Genomic DNA, 19258 nt, shown 5'->3' on the forward strand with positions numbered 1-19258 from the left:
CCAGGATTGGCGTAGGACGTTTCTGCTGGTGGATCGTCAGAGTCCGTTTCATCCGAAGACAGCAGATCAAAGGGGTTCGATGTTATGGTAGAAGTGGTCACGGTCTTCTTAAGAATTTCAGCGTAAGAACGCTTTGAGCGCTCCTTAAGAGACCGTTTAATTTTATCTCTGCGTTGTATGTACACCGGGCATGTGGAAAGCTCATGCAGATTTTCCCCGCAGCGAATACACTTTTCAGCGTTTACGCTGCAAGAATCTTCCGCATGAGTCTCTCACACTTGCCACACCGTGCCTTATTGCAGCAGTAGGCTGTATGACCTAACTGCTTGCAATTGGTGCAACTCATAACACGGGGCACATACAAACGCACAGGCAGACGAACCCGGTTAATCGAGACGTGGCTAGGGAGAGCAGATCCGGCAAACGTAACGCGAAACGAGTCTGACGGAGTGTATACTTTTTTACCGCCGACGAGAGACATAGACCGTAATTGCTTACAGTCCAATATCTTCGCCTCAGTATTGGAATTCTTGAAGCAACCGGTTGCACTCAGGATACACTCGACAGACAGACTCGAATCGGTTATCACACCGTCGATCTCCACGTCTCGTGCGGGTACATACACGCGATACTCGCGTGTGAAGAGCTCGGAGCAAGCTATATCGTTGGCCTGATCCAAATCATTCACCACAACACGGAGCTTGTTTGGTCTGACTTTTGATATTTCAGTCACGGTCTTGTGACGTGACGTCAGATCCTTCGCGATTTGCAACGTGTTAAGCGATTTACCTCCTAGTTTGGGCCTCATGTAAAGGACCAGTGGACCCGTTAATCCGTCTGGGTAAAGCCTGGGACGAGGATTGATTAAAGCAGGGACAGACGGAGACTGAACAGGAAGGACAGGGTCGGGTGGGTTCGGAGACGGGGGATCGGGGGCTAAGGGATCCACATCCATTGCGCTCAAACTAGCGCAACAGTACAGTGGCAAAGAAACACGTACCTCTTCTTCTTTGTTGTCTTCAATAGAACAATCACCGAGTCTTTCGGTGCTGGAACGGGCAGCTGCGCAGCGACACCACTAAAGCACAATAGCTGGATGACCTTCACTGCGGATTATCAACTTATCTTTACACCGCACTTCGCACTCTTTGAAACGCGACCGGGTAAGCAATGCCTTTTTCGATTTTTTCTACACAATATCGGTTTTATAGCGAGACAACCACTTAATGCGTCCGTTATTGCCGAGCGTTCGGGACGGAATGTGAAAGACTGCTTTATGAATTTGTTTAAATTTTATTAAAATCCCAGGGAACGGTCCCGGACGGTCAATTCTTTGTATTCAAAGGATATCGAACAGATGAAAGCACGTAAGTTCAACGGAGCGCGGAGAGGATTGTGATATGACCTGGACAAATGCTTCATTTTTAGTAACATTCTAATTTAGCTGTAATTCTCACTAGAAGATATATAATCTTAGCAATTGCCTATTGTTTATTCGCGGCTAATAAAACCTTCAGCACAGACATTCCCTTCCACACTGTCGTTCCTGAAGTACACTAGTCGAGAGAAAATTACAAAAAAAAAGTTTGCTGGAACTGTAACAATAGATAACACACACACGCGCGCGCGCTCACCGTTCTTATAATATACAAAATTTACCCTAAACTTCAATTCTCCTTAACAGTACAACCTCGCTCTGTCTCCCTTTCACCTTTCGAGTCGAGCAAGAAGCTGTGTTACGTATTTGGTTACGCTTGCGTTCTAATTATATGTAAAAAAATATACCTACCAAACTACGCTCGAACAATAGAGTAACAACTAATTCCTGCAACTGCTGCTACCTTGCGCGGCGATGCACCTTTTGTTTTTTTTGGTTTAAATTGTTTAGGTACTTTGAGCCTAAGATGGGAAGGGGGACAAATTCATTTAGCTATCACAACAAGCTTTCATCGCTTGATCGTCCTCTTTGACGCGCGTATTGGTTCCGAATTCATTTTGTGTGTGTGTGTTTATGAGTGTACGTGTGCATTACAACACTATTTGAGCATGTTTTTTCTTTCTAAACTTTGGCTTGGGGGCACTGAAGAGAATGCTATTCACCGTTCTTGCAGTGGAATGTCAGCCGGAGCAGCAGGTGGAGGAGCGTTTCCCATTGTTCGGCCCAAATGTCGCTGCAGTGGGGGAATGGAGAACAGAATGAAACCGCTGAGGGCGATCGTCACCCCGGCTAGGATGAAACCTGGATTGTAGGACAGCGTGATGTCGTAGAGCCATCCTGAAAAAAAGTCAAGGGTTGAAATGTGGTCCGAAGAGTGAGAATTCCTCCAGTGCGTACTTACCAGCAAGGGGTGGACCAAGGAAGGAAGCAATACCCTGGAACATGAGCAGCAAACCGAACGCATTTGTTAGCTTGTCCAGCCCCAGCAGATCGACCAGAATGACCGAAGTGAGACCCACGTAGGCACCGATTGTGAAACCGTAGATGGCCGAATAGGTCGCGAGGCTGTAGAAGTCAAGGCACAGCACGGAGAAGGCAGTTGCTGTAAAATGGTGGAAACAGTTAAAAAAAAATGATTCAGTTAATGTTCAGGATTACTCACCAAGACCGCAAATGGTTAGGGACATGTTGTACACCAGCAGTCGATTAACCCAGGGTTTATCGGATAGATACCCAAGTATGATACGTCCAACGGTGTTGGCGATTCCGATAATTCCCAACAGGTAACTCGCCTGTTTGGTGTCAATATTCAGTGAGTTGGCCTGAGCCGCTAGGTAAACGTACGGAACGTTAAAGCCAACGCTCGTAAGGAAGTTCGACACGGTGAATATAATGAAAATAGGATCCTTCAGGATGGAGAAGTTCATCATTTCCTGCAGCGTATCGGCGGTTTCCCGCGAACAGGGAATACATCCACAGCAGACGACGGATTCGTCTTCCTTAGCTCGATTGCCACCGGCGACTGAACCGTAAGTACCTCTAGGTAAGCTAGCTAGTGAAGCATGGCGCGAAGATGCGGCAAGATTGTGTACGGATCCAGTATAGAGGGCATCTTTTCGGTACATGGTACCACTTTCGGCTCGTTTCAACGCCACCTGGTCGTACGTCGCTGGTTGCGAGACCAAAGGTTGACTCAGTACTCCTTCGTCTTGGCTTAGTTTGCGGTTTAGGCTGTTGCCACTCTTCGAGTGACCATTCTGGATGAGGGTAAACGAAAGGTTTGAGGTTAAATTTACATATTAAGGGCGGGCGGACAACAATGCAATAATGATACCTGCTCAGGAGAAGAGGGGATGTGGATGATTCGCGGCTGGCGCGCTGCATCGGATGAAAGTTTAGGAGCAAATGTGATGAATACTGGCAGTTGTTGCTACTTACGGTGTTGGACGCAATTTTCGGCGAACTTCCGAAGCTCTGCGAGCGGACCATGGACTGTTCCTCCTCTTCGATGGTGTTGTTTAGTTTGGTAATAGATTCTAAAATCGATATGAGTTAAAATCCTGCTTATTGTGAAAAAATGCTTCATACCTGCTTTGGAATGTTGCAGTTCAGCCTTGTTGCCCGCTTCAACAGGTTGCTCGGTCGCTTTCAGTGGTCGGAACATGGCTCCGAAAATCGTAGTCCCTAGAACAATAACCGCCATCACCAGCAGAGCATTCTGCCAGCCCAGATTCGCCACCAGCATTTCGGTGACCGGTGCGAAGATAAACGTTCCGAGCCCGGAGCCACAAACCGCAATTCCTGTGGCCAGCGATCTCAGTCTTTCGAAGTACATCGTCACACTGACGATGGCCGGCAGGTAGATCAGACCGAGGCCCAGCCCGGTTCCGAGGCCGATCGTGATGAACAGTGTGAAGACGGATTTGGCGTAGACGCTAACGGCCAGACAGGCCGAAGCCAGCACCGAACCGGCAATCGTTACCGCCCGGCAGCCGTAACGGTTGACGAGGGCGGATGAAACCGGACCTGGAACGGGAACGAACTAATCAGACTCTCTAATGCGGATGGTTTTTCTATCTAACAAAAGAAAAATTCAAGCACTTGCTTGAGAAAAAGAGTGCAGAACAAGAGCACTTTTGCTCAGGTCTTTTCTGTGCTAAAATAAAAGTTTTATATTGTGTCAGTTTCACTGTAAACAATGCATTCCTCTCGTCACGGGTGGCCTTGATTTTTACTGGCAGCCTTTGGCTGCCAAGCTCCTGTCGATAACACCCGTAGCAGTAACAGTGGGGTAGGTAGGCGCACAGGTAGATAACAAAGTGTGCCTTGGCCTAGGTCGGAGCTGTTGCTGCTCTTGCTTGCTTTTTGTCTTGTATTATTTGTACACTTACCGGAGCACAGGGTGACGCCAACTAGAATCGAAGCAATCCATGCCGTGTATCCTTTGCCCTCCTTGAAGTAGTCCAGGAACTCGACGTAGAAAATGCCGAAGGAATAGGTCATACCGTCCGCTGTTGGTGTGAGGGAAGGTGGAAAGCGGAAGAAATAGAAAAATAGCGATTATTAATTATTGTTACCTTGCTGTTGGCGATGTTAGTCTCGTGTTTACTTTTGTAAGCGTTGAACAATTTGAGAGCCAAAAATAGTTTCTCAACCTTTTATCCATATTCAATCATTTTCGATTTGAATGAAACTTTGCAGACTGAGGTATTATATATACGCTTCCATTGGCAGCATTCAATAATTCGTCAATTGGGGAGTTGATCATTTTCTTTTTTTTTTGTTTTTTTTTTTTGCATCTAGAAGCATTTCCAGCAATTTTAAAATATGTCAATTTTTGTAAGATTTGGCCTGTCAGAGTATTCAAAGCTGTTACGAAGCTGAAGTACTCGGATCCGGTGAAGTATAAAACATCAGTGTTGAAAATAAAACACTGACATGGGCACCGGTGTTTCGAGAGTCGCCCTGCGTGCCGTCGATTCAACACTTACACTTAGTCGTAACGTTTACATTACAAAAAATGAACATTTTTCGGATGGTCATAAAAAACGTTTCTCTCAAATATCATGATAAAAAAGTGATATGGCTGATAAGATCCCGGCTCACACCAGTGTCTATGATGGGGAGTGCTACCATACGACTCCAAATCCTTTTACATTCTCGTTCTTGTCTGTCTGAATGTATATACGGATGCATTCTATCGCAGTTGGGTCTCTATTGCAATCCACTTGCGTTTCGGAGTTGTACGACCCATAGAGTAGTAAAGGGCAAAAGTACGCACCTTTTTGTTATTGCAACAAAACTATTTCAAAAAACTATCATGAAATTTGGTTTTGTTTCCAAATGGTACATGATCCTTTTGTCTTTAAAACGTAGTGCAAGAGTTTTTCGAATGTTGTTCGCAGCATGAGAATTTTACATTTTGAAAAATTCTGGGCAAAAGTACGCAGTTTAGGGGGCAAAAGTTAGCACTGTATAAACAATGTATTTTTCATTATCCTTAGGGTAGAAGCACCGGCTTTGACCATAGCACCAATTTTGGCCATGATAGAATAAAATTGATAAATGTGAAAAAGTATCTTAAATTACTCCTATTTCGAAATCTCCAATTGAAACTGCTGGTATTTTTCGACAAAATTATTACAAACTATCTACTATATAAAAATGGAATTCCGTAACGCTTGATCTTATTGATATTATTCCCTCCGTCTCTGAGGTGTACAGTAATTATTATCATTTCGAATCGTTCTAAATCACAAATATAAGCGGTGACATGTAGGTTTTTTACATGAAAATGTTTGCTAATGTTCAGGAAAGAGATTTGAGAAAAAATAATAGGTGTCTGATAACTAAAATTTGAGATATTATTCACAAAACTACGTAAAACATGAAAAATTATGACTTTCTCTGTTGAATTTGCCTCTAAATCAAAATTAAAGCGATGACATATGATTCTATTTTAATTAAAATGTTTGTCATGTTCATTAAAGACATTTGAGGAATAGCTATCAGAATCTGATTACTAAAACTTAAGATATTCTTCCACAAAACTACGTAAAACATGCAAAACTATGACTTTTTGTGCTAAATTTGCCTTTAAATCAAAATTCAAAGCGATTACTTATGATTCTTTTTATATTAAAATGTTTGTTAATGTTCAGGAAAGACATTTAAGGAAAAATATTTAGTATCCGATCACTAAACCTTGAGATATTATTCACAAAACTGCGTGAAACATGCAAAATTATGACTTTTTATACTTAATTCGTCTCCAATTCAAAATTCAAAGCGATGACATGTGATTCTTTTTTCACTAAAGTGTTCGTTGATGTATAAGAAAGACATTTGAGGAAAAATAACTGGTATCTGATTACTAAAACTCGAAATATTATTCATAAAACTGAATCATGCAAAATTATGACTTTTTAAGCTGAATTTGCCTCTAAATCAAAACCCGAAGCTGTGATCTGTGATTTTTTCTATAAAAAAATATTCGTTAATGTTAAAGAAAGATATTTGAGGGAAAATTAATAGGTATCTGATTATTTAAAATTTAAATATTTTTCACAAAACTACATGAAAAATGCAAAACCATGATATTTTAGGCTCAATTTGTCTCACAGCTATGATAGGATTTTTTAATTAAAATGTTTGTGTATATTCTGGAATGACTTTTGAGTAAAAATAACACTATGTAAAAAATGCAAAATCATGAATATTGGGCTCAATTTGCCTCTAAATCAAAATTCAAACCTTTGATATGTATTTTTTTTTTCTTTGAAATATTTGTTAATGTTCAGGAACAACATTTGGGAAATAATAATAGGTATCTTATTGCTAAAAGTTGAGATGTCACTTTCAAAACTACGTATGTTTGAAGTATGTTTGAAGATAATTTTGTGCTTACAGAACAACACATTAAAATACTCTTTTTGAATATTTGAATGTATATCATGCATATTGCATGCATGACTTTTTGAGCATAAGCTCAATTCGCCTCTAAATAAAAATTCTAAGCGATGACATGTGATTTTTTTTAAGAAAAATGTTGGTTGCTCCTTCAACATCTGCAAATATATTCTTGCCGAAGAATCCATGTTTTGATTATGTGCGAGTTGAGCAAAAAAAAAGTTACATTTCCGTTGTATTCGTAGTTTTGTGAATGGTAAACACATGACGGGATTCGATTTACCTTTTTACTTTTACCTAAACTAGATCTTGGGACATTTGGCTGGAGGAAAGGCCGCATTCCATTGGTTTATACATCGATGAGGAGGCGACTTATGCAATATTTTTTTTCATTTCTACGTAGTTTTGTGGATTAAAGCATTAACTTCTTCTAAGACGTGTTTCTTTGGACACAAACAAACATTTTCGTTATAAAAATTCACATGTCATCTTTTTAGAAATCATTATAGAGGAGAACTAAGCAAGAATGGTCATGCTCAATTCTTATTACTTCGATTTCTTTCTCTCAAAAGTTACATAAAAAGAGGTTTTACTGTAAACGATTATCGAATATCCGGACATCACTCGAATTTGGTATATTCGGAACTGGGATGACCCCACACAACATTTTACAAAATGGCGACTTCTAATTTCAGAAAAATATCCTGAAGTGGTATTTGGCCAACCATATCAATACTTCCGAAAGTGGAACATCATACGATATTTTGATATCCGAAAAGGCGACTTCCAGTTTCTGTAAAACAGCCCAAAATCACAAAATGCAATCCAATATGAGTATTTCCGTTCTGTGCGTTCTCAGAATATTAAAGTACTTAAAGTGATGATGGGCGTATAAGATGTGAAATATTTTTGAAGTGAGTTGTGCTAATATTGCAATGAATTATAAAAAATGATTCCTAATTTTGAAACCTTTGATCCCGAGCATCGCCGGGAACGTTCAACTAGTAGCAAATAAATACGCATATTTTACTTTTCTGCTGATAAACATATTTAAATGGTAAAGTCACATTATAAAATAAATTCGTGTGACAACTTTTTCACGAATTGGCCAAAATAGGAGCCCAAGAGGCCAATTCAGAAATGCTATGACCAAAATGAGAGCCTAGAGAAGAATTTTGGTTGGAAAATATGTAAACGAAATAACATTATTTAATTATTTAAACTCAATGTTTCGAAAGAAAAAGGACAAATATCTCTGTATTTTCGATGTTTGTGCAACGTAAGAACCGACGATCGCATTACGCGACGCGACGCGAGACCAGACAAACAACACATACAACATATGTATGTATGTTGTAAAAACAATAAGGCGTCATACACAAATTACGTCACGCTAAAAATCTAGATTTCAGACCCCCTCCCCCTATGTAACGATAGGTAACGTCAGATATAACTCCTCCCCCTAAAATTACGTAACGCTGAACATCCTGACCCCCATCCGAAATTTTCAATTTCAAGCAAACATCACAGTTACGTAACTGTCTCTACTACCCACCCCTCCCCCTACGTAACAATAAGTAACGCAGACGCAACTCCCCTTCCCCCCTTCATGCGTTACGTAATTTGTGTACGACGCCTAAGTGTTGTTTGTCTGGTCTCGCGTCGCGTCGCGTAATGTGACAAATACCTCTCATACAAAACATACTGTGGCCAAAACCGGTGCTTCTACCCTAACGAAGTTAATCATACCTTCGCAAATTTTGCACCGATTCTTTTTAGTTGCGTTCAAGCGGTTTCCCAAAACAGTCTTCTTATTCCTGGAAATCCGGTTTTCTGGGGATATGTTCCGAAACTGAGGAATTTTATGAATATTCGAACAGAATTTTACAATTATTTGAACTTCAGTTAGCACTCAACTTCCGAGCCGAACGGATGCGAGCATCAATATCGTTTACGGAATCCTATTGCCGACTATTTATTAATATTTTCAAAATCATTTCGTTTTGTGAGGGAGTGATTTGACGCTAGTTTAGTCTCTCCGCCGTCGCGTGACGATGTCCGCGAAAAAACGCCGCGAAAACACATTTCGCATCGACTATTCAAATGTGCCGAAAAAGCCGTCGTCCGAAGAAGTCCACCGGTTCGTAGGTGAGACACTAGCAATGAAGCGTGAAGAGGTAGTGCGGATCCAATACAGTCGTAACACTGGGATAGCTTTCGTTAAAGCCGCTAGTTTGGAGATAGCGCAGAGAGTTGTAGATGTAAACGACAACAAACACGAGTTGATCGTCGACGAAACTACGTACAAACTACGTCTGAGTATGGAAGATGGAGCAGTTGTAGTGAGACTATTTAACCTTTCCGAAGACGTTACAAATGAGAAAATTGAGGAATTTCTCAGTGAATACGGAGAGATACGCTCGATTCATGAGGAACTATCCGACGAAAATCATTATTTCGCAGGTCTCCCGACCGGTGTTCGTATGGTGCGGATGACCATACAAAAAGGCATCGCATTGTACGTAACCATCGACGGTGAAACGACACTGTTGTCCTACAATGGTCAGCAGCAAACCTGCCGCTACTGCACTGAATAAATGCACAACGGTATCTCGTGTGTACAAAATAAGAAACTCCTAGTACAAAAATTAGAGACCAATAGATCGTGGTATGCTGACGTCATTAAAAGACCCAACCCCCGTGGCTCAAACCCTCGCAATCTGAAGATGCCACCATCGAAGCCTCGGCGTCTGCAGCCTGGAAATAAACAGACACAATCACAATCTCAGGAAACTATCTCAACAAACACAGTGTCGGGCACAAATGACGAACATGCTGTTGTGTTGGACCCTGTAGTTCCCAAATCCGGTGACCTTGTCACTCCAGGGGACGTACAGAAGGAGGGCGATAGAGAATGGACCACAGTAACGGGACAGCGGAAACTGAGGTCGCACTCAAAAGGTGACGGCCACGAGACCGATTCCTCAACATCTAGCAAGCACTCGCGCAATGGCAGCAAAAAAAAGCGCCATGACGACATCCGTCCACACGATAGACCATCAAAACACTAATCTATCATCTTCACCAGTTATAATTTGGCAACAATAAACGTGAACACTATCACGAACACAACTAAACTAGACGCACTTAGAACGTTTATACGAATAATGGATCTTGATATTGTTTTTCTACAGGAGATAGAGAATGACGGCCTTGTGTTGCCTGGCTTCAACGTCATAGCCAACGTTGATCAAGCCAGAAGAGGAACCGCCATAGCACTGAGAGACCATATACAGTTTTCACATGTGGAGCGAAGTCTGGATGGTCGTCTTGTCGCTGTACGGGTGCAGGACACCACACTCTGCTGTATATACGCTCCTTCTGGTACGGCATTTCGTACTCAGAGAGAGCAATTTTTCAATAGTTCGATAGCCTATTATCTTCGTCACCGAACCGAACACGTAATTCTCGCCGGAGATTTCAACTGCGTGTTGCGACCTTGCGATGCAACTGGATACAATATGAGCCCGTCTCTCCAAACTTGGATTAAACTTCGGCCAAGGGACTCTGGCCATACATACATCACTGCACACTCCACATCGAGAATTGACCGAGTATATGTAAGTAATGGGCTAGATGAACAACTTCGAGCAGTGAACACCCACGTATGTTCATTTTCCGATCACATGGCAGTAACGGTGCGAATATGTTTACCTGATCTCGGCCAACCCCAAGGACGCGGGTTTTGGTCCCTCCACCCCCATCTCCTCACAGAAGAAAACCTGGCAGAACTACAGACACGTTGGCAATATTGGACTCGACAAAGAAGATCATATAGATGCTGGATGGACTGGTGGCTTGCAGTCGGTAAACCAAAAATTGCTAGTTTCTTTCGCTGGAAATCATAACAAGCCTACGATGAATTTCACTATGCACAACAATCCCTGTACGGGCAGTTAAGACGAGCGTACGATGCATACTACCAAAATCCTGCTATACTACCTACGATCAACCGATTGAAAGGAAAGATGCTTGCTCTGCAGAGACGGTCCACGCAAGCTTTCGTTAGAATCTACGAGCAAATCGTTGCGGGAGAACCTTTGTCGGTGTTCCAGCTTGGCGAAAGAAAACGGAAAAGAACAACTATAACACGACTGGACGGCGATAATGGTGAGTTCTACAACAACTCGCAAGCGGTTCAAGAGCATGCACATCGATACTTCTCTGAGCTATATTCAGAACAACACGGAGAAAATGCACAACCAGGAGAGTTCCAGTGTGACCAGATCATCCCAGATGGCGATCCATCGAATGAAGCATGTATGAGAGCGATTACAACGGCTGATATATGGGCGGCGGTTAAATCAAGTGCATCCGAAAAATCTCCAGGACCGGATGGAATTCCGAAAGAATTTTATCTCCGAACATTCAACATCATTCACCGAGAGCTCAATCTCATATTGAACGAGGCATTGGAATCTAATTTTCCAACAGAGTTTGTGGCTGGTGTCATCGTTTTAGTGGAGAAGAAGGGGACTGGTAGCACTATTGGTGCATACCGATCCATTTCGCTCCTCAACTATGACTACAAGTTGCTCTCCCGCATATTAAAGACGCGTTTGGAACACATCATGACATCACACCATATACTCTCTAACGCCCAAAAGTGTTCCAACGCACACAGAAACATCTTCCAGGCCACGCTTGCATTAAAGGATCGGATATCTCAACTAAAGACACGTAAACAGGCTGGGAAAGTCGTGTCTTTCGACCTAGACCATGCCTTCGACATTCCTCTTTGCGAATATGCGCTCTCTTGGTATCAACACGCAACTAGTGAACTTGCTTCAACGAGTCGCTGCTCTATCTTCCTCCCGCTTGCTGATAAACGGGCACCTTACACAGTCGATCCCTATACAGCGCTCGGTGCGGCAAGGGGATCCCATATCAATGCATTTATTTGTGTTGTACCTACATCCCCTAGTAGAGGCCCTCGAACGTGCGTGTGGTACAGACCTGATCGGGGCATATGCTGATGATATCAGCGTAATCACCACATCGGCACGCAAGCTGGAAACAATGCGTAACCTTTTTCATAGGTTCGGACGTGTTTCTGGAGCAATTCTTAATTTGCGCAAGACTACATCCATTGATGTAGGATCCTCAATGGAAATCCGATTCATGTAGATTGGATACAAACAGAAAACGAGATTAGAATCCTTGGTGTGATCTACGCCAATTCAATTCGGCTCATGGTAACTCTCAATTGGGACGAATTGATTCGCAAATTCGCGCAACAGGTTTGGCTGCATTCGCTGCGGACTCTTACTCTTCATCAAAAGGTGATTCTTCTCAACACTTTTATTACGGCCAAAATTTGGTACCTGTCATCCATTCTGCCGCTATACTGCGTCCACACTGCTAAAATCACAGCAACTATGGGGACGTTTTTGTGGAGGAGACATCCAGCACGTGTGCCAATACAACAACTGGCCAGGCCACGCGACCGAGGAGGACTGAAGCTACACTTGCCAGCGCTGAAAGCAAAGGCGCTACTGATCAACCGTCATCTCAAGGAGATCGAGTCCATGCCCCATTATAACTCTTTCCTCTCCCACGCAAATCCTAATCCTTGCCCAACTGATCTTCCCTGCCTAAAATTGATCCTGCAAACACACTACCGTTTGCCTCACCACATCCAACAAAATCCATCCTCCGATCAAATCCATCGCTTTTATATTGATCAAACCAACCAACCGAGAGTAGAATTACGTCATCCAACAGTCGATTGGAAAAGGGTTTGGCGCAACATTGGAAGCAAAATGCTGACATCGGTTCAACGTAGTGCTTGGTTTCTTTTAGTCAATGAAAAGCTTGAGCATAGACTGCTATGGCACACAATTCAGCGCGCTGATAATGATCAGTGCCTTCATTGTAATTCAGCATCAGAAACGCTGAAGCACAAATTAAGCGAGTGTCAACGAGTGACTGCAGCATGGTCGCACCTGCAGAATCTTCTGATGACGACTCTAAACAGTAGAAGAAGGCTATCTTTCGAGAACCTGATACATCCGGTATTAAACAACACACCGAGACGACAACAAAAAAAAAAATCATGAGACTCTTCATTGATTATGTCATCTTTGTCATGAGTTGTGACAGTGTAGTAGACGTGGAAGAACTAAGTTTTAACTTGCAAATTGACGCGTAATCGATTGCTTTGTAACTAGTTTTAGACAAAATCAAATCAGAATAAACTAAAATATGTGTTAAAAAAAAAAAAACTTTGAATTCATAAAATTACTTCCACAGGCTTTTTTGACGTTGACTAACGTCTATATCGAAGTTAGGCCCCTGAATTTGAAAATCTAGTAATTCAACCAGGGAAAACCAGAGAAAAGTGGTCAGGTTTTGAGCGCTTATTTTGCAGTCATCTATAATCAGGTTTTCGAGGTTTTGGCATCAATCGATCAGAAATTCTTTTACGGTTAAATTTATGTAACAAAAACAAACTTTTGTTTGAGATACACTATTGAAAAATTGGTAATTAATATCGATTGTCTAAATCATACCGCGCAGCCAATCACTACCTCTCTTCCCAAGCACAGTCGACACAAACGGAAACAATCGATCTGACTTTGATGTCATTGTTGTTGTCACTTTCTGTTTCCGATGTTTAGGCTGCTGCTAGCGGAAAAAACCTTGCAAATATGCATCTTTTTGTTGGTGTTAATTTTACGACAGCGGCCGGCGCCCAATCATTCTGATTCCAAAACCGCACCAGTGACATGCGGACGCTAGGTGATAGCGGCTGAAAGGAGGAAATACAAAATTGTACCGGTCATCTCGTGCCGGTTTCACCCGTAATGCTGGTGGCTTTAGTAGTAAATGGCTACTGCAAAACACTTAAATGGCTGGAATTCTGGACGGACTAACCAGGAAACTATAATCGGCAACTGGCACCTTTTGGTGCCTCGAAATTTTGGTACAGAAGCGGCTAGTTGGATTTTCTGTTTTACCAAATGCTGCTGCTAGCGGAAAAAACCTTGCAAAAATGCATGTTTGTGTTGGTGTTAATATTACGACAGCGGCCGGCGCAGCTTTCAAGAAACATTTGTCTTTACCATTCCATCATCTATGTAGCCCCTCCTTCTTTCTTATTATCTGACGAAGCCTTGGTATAAAACGTATCGTTCGAACATTTCACCCCATCAGTTTCATTATTAAACCGTACCGGATACATACGGACGCTCGGTGTTAGTAGCTAAAAGGAGGAAAAACAAAATATTACCGGTCATCTCGTGCCGGTTTCACCCGTTATGCTGGTGGCTGTTAGTAATAAATGGCTACTGCAAAATACTAAAATGGCTGGAATCCTGGACGGACTAACCAGTAAACGAGAATAATCGGCAACTGGTACCTTTTGGTGCCTCGAAATTTTGTTACAGAAGTTTTGTAAAAGAAGCGTTGCAATTCCCTCTACTATTTGCTTCAATGGAATATTTTTTTTTTTTATAAGAATACGGTAATCAACGTCGTGCGGTCGTGTCTTGAATACCACCCTCCTACTTTAATAGTTTGGGGTGTTTTGGTGATATGCCCCGAAAAAGAACCTTCCGGAATAGATTCTACTAGGGAGAGGCCATAGAAACAATTAAATTAATCAACATCAAATACCATCCGAAATGGGTGTATTTCCGGTTCGTGGAAAACAGTAAAAATCGACTAAATACCGTCCCATATGAGTACCTTTGGAATCGGAATGAGAGATCTGAAAACGACTCCAGACGAACCGGCGGTCACCATCTTGAATTTGAAAATGGCGTCTGAAGTCGTTCTCCGCTCTCAGGGCATCATTTTAATTCCAGAAATACACATATTGAGGGGTACTCGACCATTTTAGGTTGCATCCCAGAAACCGGATGTCGCCATCTTGAAATCAAAAATGGTATTTGGGGCCATTTTATGGTCTCAGGGCAACATCCTGATTCCGGAAATACTTATATTGTTTGATATTTGGCCATAATTTGTTGTTTTTCAGACACCGGAAGTCGCCTTTCTGAATCCAAAATGGTGTCTGGAGTCGATTTCGAGTCCTTGGGCATCATTTCGATTACGGAAATGCACATATTGGGGGGTATTCAACCATTTTGGGTTGTTTTCTGGAAACCGGAAGACGCAATCTTGGAATTCAAAATGGCGTCTAGGCCGTTTCCCGATCTCTGGGCATAATCTCGGTTACAAATATACCTATATTAGATGGTATTTGACCTTTTTTATTGTTTCTATAACCACCGGAAGCTCCAGGTAAATCTGTTCCTGAAGTAACATTTTGAAAGCATATACCCAAGACCATTGAAATGCTCTGTGGAAGTTATTTTATGAGCTTTGAAATAATAATTGTAAGATTCTGTTAAAAAAATCTTTAAACCATAAAATTTTTCAGTTTCGTAGCATGTCCGCGAAAAAGCGGATTTCCGGGAAAAAGAAAATTACCTTCGAAGAAGGTACTTTTCTTATTCGCGGAAATCCGCTTTCTCCTTTCTCTGTATCAAGAGTTATTCTCAGAATTTCGGTACAAAAACATTTCAAACGTTATGAAACACATTTTTTCCTTACGGTTATAGAAACTTTTGCCTCACAAGAAGTTTTCCAACTGGTTTATTTTTTATGCAAACACCGAAATATATTCGGCAAAACAAATACACCAAAAAAACTACAATTGTACAAGGGTTTTTTCAGGTTCTGTTGTTTTCGTGTTTCTGTAGTTTCCGAATAGGTGCATCGTAGTTCCCAAAACTAAGAAAATTGAATCAACAGCTAAATACACATCTTCTTTAATAACTTCACAACATTTAACCGGAACCTAATGTGTTTACATGTGTGATTAACTGACGTTATAATGCAGCAAATTCATATAATGTTGCCAGTTTATTTTGCTTGTATGTTTCATAAAAGCCAGTGCGTACTTTTGCCCTTCACTACTCTATGCCGGTAGACTATTCGAAGTGGACGGCTCCGATAGTGGTAATGCGGAAAGCGAACGGGAGTATAAGAATTTGTGGGGATTATTCTGAATGACCTCCTTCAGCCAATCCAGAAACCTTTGCTCTTCTCACGGGACATCTTTGTAAAGCTTGGTAATTGCAAGATTTTTGGCATAATTGGTATGTTCAAATTTGCCATTAACATTCCACGGGGCATTTATAGGGTCAATCGTTAGCACCCGGAGTGAAAGTTGCGTCAGGAGCATTCCAGCTAGTCCTCGATGCGATGCTGGCAGATTTGCAACACACGAGTGGAAACATCGATGTCATCGTCGACGACGGACGTACCGAGGAAGAACATTGGGAGAATCTGAAGGCACTTCGCTAACGTCTACGAGAGTTTGGATTTACCATTCGTCTGGAGAAGTTCTCACTCGGAGTTAACAATTAAATACCTGGGACATTTGCTGGATCAACATGGGGTTCGGTCGGACCCAGCAAAGGTTGAAGCGATCAGACAAATACCTGCACCTGTCGACGTGTCTGATGTCCGCGTATTTCTAGGAGCCGTCAACTATTACGGCAAATTCCTGCCAAATCTGCCCTACGATTTTTTTTTGACGAGTCGCTGCAGGCGGGCACGAAGTTCGAGTGTTCGACAACTTCAAAGATATCCTGTCGTCGGAGCTGCCCTTAACGCCCTACAACCCAGAGCTAGAAATAATTGTCGCTGCTCGATAAGAGAATTAAAAAATATAAATAAAAAATCGACTCGATTTTCCGGAGAATTCGGTTATTCGGAGTGAAATAAGAGGGCGGCAGCAGCACCTTCTTGGGGAACTTGGTAAGTGAAATGAACTTTACCTCGGAGCTCACTTCCTTCGTGGGGGAAGTAAGAAACGAAGTGTCCTGCCAGTCTTTGACATTCACGGTGAGAAAGCTCTCGTCGTCTAGTTATCACGACCGTCGGAAAAATCGACTTGACCATTTAATTCGACCGCTGCCGCTGTTTCATTGCCTGCAGCTCTGAGACCAGTGGACGGTCCTTCCTGACATCTATGACCATGTTCGCCAGCTACTTTTGCACGATTTCCGTTTCCGCCGCGGCGGCGTACCGTTCTTTGAACGCGCACACTTCTGAACGGAGTAGCTTAGCCATGACGGTAGAGTTCGACTGATAGAGCTGTCAACTGCTGACTCATGGGTTACTATGATTGATGATGTATGGGTAGTTTCTTCAGTGCATGTGAAGGTGAAGCCATAAAAATGCATAGGGTAGTTTGGGGTAGTTTGGACTCCCTAAGGAAAACTCCTGTATTTCGTAACTTGATTTTCCTATCCCATAAACGTAAAGTACTGTAGTAATATTGATCCGTTTTCTATGTTTCTGCACGAAAAAACCTTGATATTGAGGTCAACAGAACAAAAAAATAACGAAACTAAAAATTGTGATTTTCGGACATAAAAAAATCGTTTGGGGTGAATATGGACAGTGTTTGGGGTGGTGTGGGCAGGGTAAAAAATGTGAGTTTTGTAGTATCAATAGTTACTTTAGTAGTATTAGGCATACGGAATGATAACTGGAATTCTTATGCATTGCACAGTGGTTCCACAGTAGGCCAAAAAAAATTCCTTTTCCAAATATTCATACTAGAAACTGAGTATGCGATCGGGTGTCGCGCACGCGCGTTTGTGTGCGTACGTGTGTGTGCGTGCGTGTGTGTTCGTGTGCGTGTGTGTGTGACTGTATGTGTCTGTCTATGTGTGTGTATGTATGTGTATGTGTGATGTAAGTTTCATGAGAATCGGATGATATACCAATTTTTGGCAGCGCTTTGAATGTTGCTGTGTCAGGAAATTTCATTGATTTTTATGTTCGCAAATCACAACTTTAAGCTTAACTTCGATTACCTAATTCCCTCAATTTTGATCTGATTTTGGATCAACGAGTTTCGTTTTGAGGGGAAATTTATGTTATTTTTCAGCACTCATGTGTACCGTACAGTCTCGTGAAACAGTTCGGAATGATCGGATAATCAACATCAATTAACTGTACTTTTAGAATTTTTGGGTCAATAACAATATCGCACGCTTAGCTTGGGGGCTAATAGCGGTCTCGATCAACTATATTATTAAGTTGAGAGAATTCGTTATCGATATTGTTTTTGGCACATTTTGCATGTGTAGGATAAGTACAACGATACACCGTGCCCCAGTGCTGAGTCGAGAAAATTTCCAGCTCGAAAAGATCCTCGACTCGATCGGGAATCGAACCCGATATCACAACCGTGTGGGAGAGCTAATCGAGCGACATCGCTAACCACAGAGCCACGGGGACCACAGCTAGCCGAATTTTTGGGTCCCGGTTTGCATATCGTCGTTCCAAATCCGTTAATCCTAAATCCTCAAAACGGGAAAATATATTGAATGTACTTTGACGTACGATTTCTTATTTTTCCTTGAAAGGCCTATCAAATTAAATTTTCCATTAAATCTTTTGATCGGTCAAGTGGCTCAAAAGTTACAATTTTTTGAAAAATGATTGCCGATTTTTGGCAACTTTAATTCAAAAAGGATCACACTAAGGACCAAACAAAAAAATACGGGTATAAAGTTTTTCGATAAAGAACAAGTATACCAATGTTTAACATGATTTGAACAAAAAAAGAAATCTGCTAATAAGAAAGGTTTAACGGAATTTTTTGGGGAATAACATTTTCTGACATCAGAAATAAGTTCAGCACCCGAAAATTGGCATTATACGTCATTTTCATTCATTTTAGAAAAAAATTAGGTTTTTACAACTTTTGTTCAGAAACCCGCTACTGTGCAGGGTATTGAAAACACTTTTTGTACAGATAAATCATCCCGGATTGACTGTAACACTTTTTACAGTTCATTGTTTGTACACCGCCGTAAGAATTCACTTTGTTTGTAGCCCGACAGAAGAATTCACTCCAAACTCACCGGACCATATCACCCCAAAAAAAACTGTCCATTTTACCCCAAACAGGACGCCTTTCTAAAAACTCAATTCCTTCCACTATTTTCGATCAAACTTATCGCAATCTTTCATTAAAATGTAGTTACAGCAAAATTCACTTTTGATGTTTCCTTAGTTTACATTGGCACTGCGGTGCACCTGTCACAGCAAACCATGAAATTTTTATATTAGTTAGGGTTTAGTAGTTCAAGGGAGGGATGAAGTAGTACATGGAACCCAAAAATGTAATACTTTCCAATATAAAGCACTTGTCCATTTCACCCCAGAGGTCCAAATTACCCCAAACTACCCTACCTCATAGGTGTTTCTTAGGCGTCATTCACAAATTACGTGAGGACTTTTTTTAAATTTTCGACCCTCCCTCCATATTGGCTTTTTTGTATAATTTTTCATTATCCTCTACCTCTTTTGTAAAAGAAA

General features: G+C 41.7%; 1 protein-coding gene across 5 annotated transcripts in view; it reads right to left on the minus strand.

Moving 5' to 3' along the window:
• Positions 1 to 1419: 1419 nt before the first annotated feature.
• LOC129731953 (monocarboxylate transporter 12) overlaps positions 1420 to 19258 on the minus strand; it is a 55947-nt gene continuing 38108 nt past the window's right edge. For all 5 annotated transcript variants that reach the window (XM_055692399.1, XM_055692360.1, XM_055692370.1 and 2 more), the window contains 6 exons: positions 4330 to 4449; positions 3527 to 3964; positions 3377 to 3474; positions 2601 to 3195; positions 2340 to 2540; positions 1420 to 2275 (listed from right to left, as the gene is read on the minus strand). In XM_055692399.1, the coding sequence (XP_055548374.1) occupies positions 2097 to 2275; positions 2340 to 2540; positions 2601 to 3195; positions 3377 to 3474; positions 3527 to 3964; positions 4330 to 4441 (1623 nt within the window). In that variant the 5' untranslated portion in view covers positions 4442 to 4449 and the 3' untranslated portion in view covers positions 1420 to 2096. The remainder of the gene's footprint in view (positions 2276 to 2339; positions 2541 to 2600; positions 3196 to 3376; positions 3475 to 3526; positions 3965 to 4329; positions 4450 to 19258) is intronic.

This window comes from Wyeomyia smithii, chromosome 1, assembly GCF_029784165.1.
Source record: "Wyeomyia smithii strain HCP4-BCI-WySm-NY-G18 chromosome 1, ASM2978416v1, whole genome shotgun sequence".
Lineage (NCBI taxonomy): Eukaryota > Metazoa > Arthropoda > Insecta > Diptera > Culicidae > Wyeomyia > Wyeomyia smithii.